At 54.2% G+C, this 8,756-nt stretch overlaps 1 protein-coding gene across 1 annotated transcript in view; it reads left to right on the top strand.

Moving 5' to 3' along the window:
- Window positions 1-6,722: 6,722 nt before the first annotated feature.
- Window positions 6,723-8,756, top strand: part of TRAIP (TRAF interacting protein) — a 54,518-nt gene continuing 52,484 nt past the window's right edge. The window contains exons 1-2 of the mRNA XM_030569004.1: window positions 6,723-6,813; window positions 8,035-8,195. Coding sequence (XP_030424864.1) covers window positions 8,098-8,195 — 98 coding nt within the window. The 5' untranslated portion in view covers window positions 6,723-6,813; window positions 8,035-8,097. The remainder of the gene's footprint in view (window positions 6,814-8,034; window positions 8,196-8,756) is intronic.

Here is an 8,756-nt window from a genome sequence, read left to right as displayed (position 1 = left end):
TCACAGCCAGGGCTTTGTCAAGCTGGGCCTTAAAAACCTCTAAGGATGGAGATTCCACCGCCTCCCTAGGTAACCCAGTCCAGTGCTTCGCCACCCTCATTGGCTTGCTTGGAGCTTTGGGAGATGTGCAGAGAACAAGTAGCCTGAGTGCCCCTCCTCCCTGCTGTAACGGTGGCATCTGGCCCCTTGGACTGCAGACCTGCCTTCCTCCCTGTGAGTGAGGGAAATGCCTGAGCACCAGCGCTGCCTCACCCTGGCCAGTAGGCACTGGGGATGTCCTGTACCTCTCTAGTCTGCATCCACAGCAGGTTCCAGGAGGGCCTGGATCCACGTAGGGGCGAGACACACCAGCTCTGCACTCTGCTCTACTGCTTTAGAGCCTGAACCCAAGGCAGATACAGACCAGACTCCACTCACTCACAGTGGCATCCTCCCAGCATGACACTTTTGGTCTCACTGCTGCCCTTGCAGGCTCACTGGTGTCACTGACAGCAATGGCCCTGCTGCCAGGAGCTGTGGGCATCAGGGATGCCTGTGGTGGCTCAGTGTGTGGAGGAGCCCAGCATTTGTGCATCACAGTCCCTGCTGGAGCAGCCCCGGGAGGAACAAAGGGGCTGCTGGGAACGTCCAAGGGGCTGCAGACCCCTCACAAGAGGTGCCTCTCTAGCTGTCCAGTGGCCATCACAAATCCTGCATGGCTGGGGGCTAGAACTGCAGCCCTGCTGAGAGCTGGTCCCCCAGTCCCTGTGTGTGCTGATCAAAAGGCATGCGGGAGCCCTGGGTTGGCCTGTCAGAACAAGGGGGAGCAGGGAGGGGTTGGGGGTTGGCTCATCACCAAAGCACTGTCCTATCCCTCTTCCTACAAGAGCTTTGCTGTTGTCCGGGCTGATTGTGGTGTTTGCAGCTCACGTGTGACGGCATGCAGCATGTCTATGGAGTAGTATGGTGTATGCGTGAGACTTACATGGCAGAGCTCTGGTCCTAGCTTTTGCCATGTGAGATTCAGTCCCTGCTGGGTGTGTTTATGGAGGATCTGGGGGCGGGAGTGGTGTATGTACATATATACTCTCACTGTGTGGATGTGCATACATGGTAATCCCCATGTGCCCTGTTCAGCACTGTGTAGTCTTGTTTCCTCACGGAGGCTAAACCTGGGGCACATAGACTCTGTACTGTGGAGGCTGAGGCCTGGGCCAATCCACTCCAAGTGGGGCTTTCTTGACTGTAGCTCTAGATGGTGGCCCCTTGCAGAGTTGTGTTCCTTTGCCCCAACCTGAACTGACAGTTTGCAAAACTAGGGCTGGCCTTAGGGAAAATGGCACCCTGGTCCCTGCTGCCTCCTCTTTCCTCTAACCCATCCTCCCTGGCCCCTGCTACCTCCCTGGCCCCCACCCATCCCCCTGATCCTTGCTGCCTCCCCCAGCCCCTTCCCCCCACCCCCATCACCCCTGGATCAGCCACTAGCAGTGCACATTTTAGAGTGGGGATGAGCACTGATTGGACAGTAAGGTTGTAAATCAGGATGGCTTGATACAAATGTGGCCTCTGGAACAGAGTGGATCCAAGGCTATGAGATGTTCGGCACATGGCTTATTGAGCCCAGGGCCAGCTCCAGCTTTTCTGCTGCCCCAAGTGGCAAAGGAGGAAAAAAAAAAGCTGCGAGCGATGGCACCTTGGCAGCAGCTCTACCGTGCCACTTCATTCTTCAGCGGCAATTTGGCTGTGGATCCTTCGCTCCAAAAGGCAGTGAGGGACCCTCTGTCAAATTACCGCCGAAGACCCGGATGTGCCCCCCCTTTCAATTGGCTGCCCTAAGCACCGGCTTTCTCTGCTGGTGCCTGGAGCCGGCCCCGGTTGAGCCACTCTTCTGCTCCCACTACCAATTGCGCTTCTCCTCCATTGCCTTGAGCTCCGTTCTGTGGCTTCAGACCTTAGCCCTGCCCCATTCCTTGCCTCTTACCCACGGCATCCACCCATAATGCTGACCCTGTGCAGAACTGTAGCTGCAGGGGACTTTGGGGCACATGGTCCGCTCCAGTCTCCAGCCCCATGTTAGTGCCCAGCCATGGAGCCAGCCCTGCCCAAGGAGACTTGCTCTGGGCTTGCTTTGTGCTGGGCAGTCTGGGGATATGGCAGTGGAAATGGATTGGTTTTAGCTGCTGGTAGGCAGAGTCCAGGGTCCTACACTAGCACAAGAGAAGATTTTCCTTGTTTCCTGAGTCATTTCCCATTGACAAAAATGTGTTTTACTGCCAAGTGTTCTAGAGCACTCTGCACTTGTGAAGCTTCTAGATCATCCTCGAGGAGAGCTCCTGGCAGCTCTAGGGCATCTTAGGCATCCAACTTGTGAAGGTCTTGTCCTAGATCACACCACGTGCTTGCCAATAAGTGGTCTAGAGTGCCACCACCCTGTTTAGGTTCCAGAGTATCCAACATGAAACCTCATAGGGATTATAGAGTGCTCCAGAAATATTACATTCTGGTGGAATGCACAGTCTAGAGCTTGGATCAGGATCACTTCCCTCCCCCTCCCCCAGTTTAGGGTGCAGTCTGATCTAGCGCTCTAGTGAATGAGCTATTGGATGCCAGTTTGATGCCCCTCCACCATGTGATCACAACTGTGGGAGCCTGAACAACCCCTCCCCATGCTCTAGCTCAAGGCCTAGAAATAGACTTTTGGAGGCATTTGCCTGCCTGTTCCTAGGTGCAGGGTGCTTGCAGCATTAACTATCAGTTCTTCAGAGGGTAGGGGTGAGCAGTCCAGATGAGAAGCCTGTGAGCTCTGCACACTTGACCAGAGCCCCTCAACTAGTCCCCAGGGTCAGGCCTGGCCCATCAGCCTCCTGTGCCCCCTTCCCCTGGCCCCAAACTAAACACAGGAAGGAAGATCGAGTCCCGCTGTGAAGGGTCTGGGAGGCTGACCTGCCATCAATGGGGCCTTCTCCACAGCTGCCTGCCCCAGGGCCCTCCCAGCCTGCAGCTTTCTGGGCTATGGTCCCACCACTCTGGCTTTACTTTTCCCTTCTCCTTGATTCACAGCTGCATGTTTGTAGGGTTGAGTTCCATCTATGAAACTTTTATTTCCACCACGACCACCCGGAAGCTCCTGTGTGATCGCTGCACTGTACTACTGGCAAATAAAGACCTTCTGAGGACAAACCGAGAAAGCACCAGCCTCACCTACTCTGTCTCTTTGTCTGCCCTGCCGATGAGTTCTGCCCTTCTAGAGGCCAGTTCACCCACCAGGCTGGTGCCAGGAGCAGATCCCCCAGCCAGCTGCCATGCATGCCTCTGTGCCTCAGAGGTGAGCTGGGGGAAGACTGGGTGGGACACATGCTCTGGGGGCTGGAAGGAACAAGGGGTGGGGTAGGTAGAGGTGCAGCTAAGAGGAGGTTAATCATTGAGTCTTGGGGAACTCCCCCCTCTAAAATCCAGCTCATCTGATCTCTGCTGTCCTGTGGGCAGGCACAGCGCTCCCTCTGGTTGCTATGGCCCTAAACTTGTCTGGCTGCAGCACAGTCTGCTCCAAAAAGGGTTGGGAAATTGCTGGGAGCAAGCCTCAGAGCACCAGCATGTCTGGCATGGCAGCAACTCCCCAGACATTCTTCCCACAGCCCTGGGACAGGGTGTGGCTCTGGAGAGGGGACCCCATCTAATAGCCATTGCATGCTCCAGGAATGAAGAGCAAATCCCCTAGCCATCACTGATCTCATGCAATGGGGCCCACAGTCCTTATGAACGGACAAGGAAATGAGATAAAAAAGGATCATGATCCACTCATCAGCTATTCCCAAGCTGATGGTTCAGATGTTTCATAGAATCCTTTGCACTGGTCCCCATGATGCTTCATTGGAAGGTCTGTGGGAAGCAGGATCATTTGTTGGGTTCTCCTGGCTTCTAAGGAGACAATGGCCCCAATGACTGAGACAGCATGCTACAGCAGGAGTTGACTGTGGACAGATGGGGGCAGGTGCTCAGGTGATGTTGGAAGACTTGGAAAAGCTGACGGCTGAGGTCCCATCGATGGATAGGGCGAGACCCGCATAGGCAGGGCAACTGGACCTTTTAAGCCCTGTCTTTGGGAGAATGCTGATGTGGCAAGTAATGCCTGATTCTGCACAGGGCAAATGGTTGAGATGACATAGATGAAGGAGGCCGACCTCTGAAGCTCTCCTAATTCCATGACCCCATCCTTCTTCTCCATGCAAAGCCCAGTATAACTCCCCACGGGCCTACTGGGATTGCCATTCACTGCATCATGTCTGTAAGCATGTCCATTTGTACATGTGCTCTTCAGAGGACAAAGCACACACAGGCACCACCTGGCTGCCAGGTTCAAGTAAGGGCACATTCATAGTCTGCTGCCTTTTGAGCCAAGGCTGGGCTCTGCCTGGCTAAGCAGTTTTGAGTATGATTGGAACATGGATGAATGACTTCTGAGAAAATCCCAGGAACTAGTGCGGGAGTTCCTACCAAGCCCCACTGCCTGAATGTGGTTCTATTAGGTACTGAAGTGACCACTTTTAGAGATGTAAAGCTAAAGTCCTGATCATCTGTGGTCATTATAGATCCCACGGCACTGTTCACAGGAAGAAGGAATATAAACAGGGCTGTGCTGGCCAAGTTCCAATTATGCTTCATTCTACCTCCCTCAATTTCCCTCCTCCCTCCCCGAGTTTCAATGGGACACGGGATTCTGCTCTTCCTGTCTCACTGTTTTATAGTTTTGCTGTGTGCTGTTCAACAACAGCTGTGTTCCACCCAAGCTGGCTGCATTCCAGTACTGGGTGACATGATTCCTGCATATTCCATTCACCATACTCAAGTTCCTGCTAAAATGTTAAGTAATTAAACCATTAAGTCTGAAACTTAATGACACCACAGATGACAGTGATGTAAGAGCCCATAGAACAGACCCATGCAGCCAGTTCTGCACCAAGTCACATTGGAAGCTTTTCTTCCCAGCTAGAAAGGCCATAAACTTGATGAATTAAAATGAAGATGCCCAGTAATTGCTGGAGAAGCCAGAGAAATGGCAGGAGTGTGCAGCAGCCCATACTGGTTCAGTTCAGGCCCCGAGGCTAACCAGGGCCAAATGTAGTCTCAGCGGGCTCCATACACATGATACATTGCATTTAGCATGCAGATCTAACAGCTTCACCAGCATTCTGCCCACCAATGCATCCCCTCTCCTGCAAGCATCTTCCCTGCTTTCCTCCCTTGGTAGCCCATCCCAGAGCCCCCTGTCACACTGGTCCCCCTCCCACAGTAAGGTCCGCTAACGCTGTTTTTGCTGCTCACAGTCTGGGATTCTGCTTGCCTCCTTGCTGTGCCTGGATGACCAACCTCAACCTCCCTGCCTATTGCACTTTGTTTTCTCTCTGCCTTGCTGTCTTCATGAAAGTGAAGACAAAATAGCACACTCAACAGCCCATGCTGAGACATCCATTACTCTCTGCACAACTCATGCTATTTGGGTTCTATCCCTGTCCTCTTTGTCTTGTGCCCGATCCTTCAATCCGCTCCACTCGCGCAGACCCATGGCCAATGAACTGGGGTCCATGCTGGCAGATCCAACTGCAGGACTGATGCTTTAGGCTATTAGGTCAGCAATTTAGGACCTGCTAAACAAATGGTACATCATTACAAATGTAGGAGAGCTAGATGGTGTGTCGGGTAGCTGGAGATTTTGGTGGGTAAGTAAGAGTCACAAAGACTGTGAATGGCTAGTCAACTACAAAAGCAGTTTCTCCTCCCTTGGTTTTCACACCTCAACTGCTAGAAGAGGGCCTCATCCTCCCTGATTGAACTAACTTTGTTATCTCTAGCCTGCTTCTTGCTTGCACACCTGCCCCTGAGAATTTCCACTACGTGCATCCAACGAAGTGGGTATTCACCCATGAAAGCTCATGCTCCAATATGTCTATTAGTCTACAAGGTGCCACAGGACTCTTTGCTGCTTTTACAGATCCAGTCTAACACGGCTACCCCTCTGATAAGAGTCAGCTGGGATTTCAGGTGCCCACAAAGCCAGTGGAGTCCTTGTGAGCACATGATTATATGCTATAACAATTGGCAGTGGGACAGTTAGAGTTGGTAAGCATATCACCATCATTAGGTTTCAGATCTAACACTTCCACAAAGATGGATGGAGCAGCTCCCACCTCCCAGAACTATGATGTTGGGCTTTCTGCAGCCCTGGGAACACACAGCAGTGTCAATGACATTCAGACCACGTTTGCCAGGTTTTCCTCACCATGTGGTGGGCTGGAAACAGGATTGTTTAAAGGAAGGTGAGACTGCATCCAAATCCCTCACAGGAAACAAGCCAAGAGTCATTCTCCAGGCCCTACCGCTTGAGTCTGCAGACCGTGCACTAACCCACATGCCCCACCCCATAAACCTGCTGAGCCCGCCCCACCCCACGAGCACAAAGGCCCTGCTTTACATATTGTGCCCCTGAGTGTGAGGGCCGCGGCCCACCACCCAGCTGTGCGCTCCGGCCGTCAGGCTGGGGCGGCGCTAGGAGCCCCTGCTCCTGTTAGCCCCGCCCCAGAGAGCCCGCTGGAGGAGGAGAGACTCTGAGAAGCCGGCCCCGCCCCCTCCTCCGCCATGTAGCGCGGCGAGGCGCGGCGCGGCGGGTCCCGCGCCTTTCCCGGGTTTGTCATTTCCGGCTCATGCCGGAAGCCGCCTCGGAAGGAACCAAATTTGAACAGGTAACGCGATGTAAACCGCACCGAGTTCTTGCTCCGGGACCGAGCCTCCCGGGAGAGACTTGCCCCGGGACCTGGTGGAGGGCCCTCTCGCACCGAGGTAGGCTGGGGCAGAGCGGCGAGCCGGGGGCGGGAGCTGGCCCGAGTGCCCCCCCCTTCGGGCTGCCCGCCGTTTCCCCCGCGCCCTGTCCCAGAGAGGCCGCCGCCTATAACCCGCGTGTCCCAGGCAGTCCCCAGCCTGTGCTCGGCGCGAGTCTCTGACTCGTTCCCTGCTGCGGCCCCGAAGGGACGCTGGGATCGGACCCCGGCTCGCGCTGGGAGCTAGCGTTCCCCTTCCAGGCTGGCTGCAGACTAGGGGCGGTGGGGGACATCGCTCCCCGTGGAACAAGCCCCTACAGCCACCAGCACAAAGTCGAGATTCTGCCCCATCTGGGTGTATCACAGGGGCGGGCACACTTTTTTGGACTGAGGGCTGCGTCGGATTTTGGAAACTTTATTTAGGGCCGCTTAGGTGAGGGGATAGTGGCCCGGCCCCCAACTCCTATCTGCCCCCCCCCCCGCCCCGGGACTCCTGCCCTATCTCACCACCCCTTCTCCCTGTCCCCTAACTGCCCCTGGAACTCCTGCCCCTGACTGCCCCCTGCTACCCCATCCAACCACTCCCCCTGACTGCCCCCATTCAACTCCCTAGCCACACTCTTGCTCCCTGACCACCACCCTGAACTTCCCTGCCCACTTACAATGTTGCTGGTGGCGCTACAGCTGCGCCATGCTGCTGCTTCCACCACGCAGCTCAGAGTTCCGGGTCAGGCTGCCCCAGGAGCTCACAGTCCCGCTGTCCAGAACATTACACCCGTGGCAGAGTGAGCGAGCTGAGGCTGCGGAGGAGCTAGCTTCCTGGGTCAGGAGCCCAGGGGCCGGGCAGGATGGTCCCGTGGGCTGGATGTGGTCTGCGGGTTGTAGTTTGCTCATCTCTGGTGTATTAGGTTGGGCACAAACACATCGTGTGCGCTGGATGCATCCAGGGGACCATATGTTTGACACCTGTGCAACACCTTCTTAATCCCTACCCATGCCTGGCCATGAGTACCCTGAATAGCAACATGCCATGCGTGTCCTGTGTATTATACCTACAGTGCCCTCTGTACCTTCTCTCTGGCCTGCCTGCAGCTCATAGTGGGTCCCCCATGCTATCCTAAATGTCAGGTTATGCCCTGTGTATAGCATGCCAGGCAAAGATCCAAATTTGTGAGGCTGTGTTTGGTGTTCGTTCTGGAGACAGCCCCCGCTGAGACTGGTGCGTTCATCTCCCCTTGCATAGGCCAAGGAGAGGTGCTTCCCTGGTTGTGCTGTGGCAGCCTCCTGAATGTCGGAACCATAGAGGATGCCTATCCGGGCCCACTGTACCATCTGCTCGGATTTCTTTGACAATCACAAGGATGTGGCAGCTATCCACTGTGGGCACACCTTCCATCAGGAGTGGTGAGTAAACATGAACACATGACAGGTAGTGGTAAAAACATGCATCTCCTTTAACTGCTGAGTTGATATGTCTTATGATGATGTCAGTATCTCTGGAGAAGCAGAGGAAATGTATCTCCATTTTGTTGTTGTGATAATCTCTTGTCTTTCTGCATTTCAGTCTCTGAACTCTTCAGCCTCCTCTTTTCTAATCCTGCTGTTTGCAAATGTTATAGTCAAGGGGGATAAGGAAGAAGACACATTAAAAATCATGTACCTTGTGCCTGGCTGACCCTTCTTGGTTTATGAAGGGATGGGCTGACAGATTGTTAGTTGGCCATCATTGTAGTGCAGGCTTCTAACAGTTGTGCTTTTCCTCTCTTGGAGAGATGCAGAACTAAAATAACAGGAGGTTCTGTGGGTTGGCATTGAGCTGCATTGGTATAGTTGTGTGTTGGGAGCACTAGAATTGCAGGGGGACTGCAGATCAGCTTTGAAGTACATTGGCAGAGTTGTAGTGGGGCTGAGGACTGTAGTAGGGGAAGGGAGTGCAGTTCTGCCAATGCAATGCAAAACTGAGCA

The sequence above is a fragment of the Gopherus evgoodei genome, chromosome 7 (genome assembly GCF_007399415.2).
Source record: "Gopherus evgoodei ecotype Sinaloan lineage chromosome 7, rGopEvg1_v1.p, whole genome shotgun sequence".
Classification (NCBI taxonomy): Eukaryota; Metazoa; Chordata; order Testudines; family Testudinidae; genus Gopherus; species Gopherus evgoodei.
Note: the sequence above shows the minus strand (reverse complement) of the source record. Positions and strands in the feature narration are given on the sequence as shown.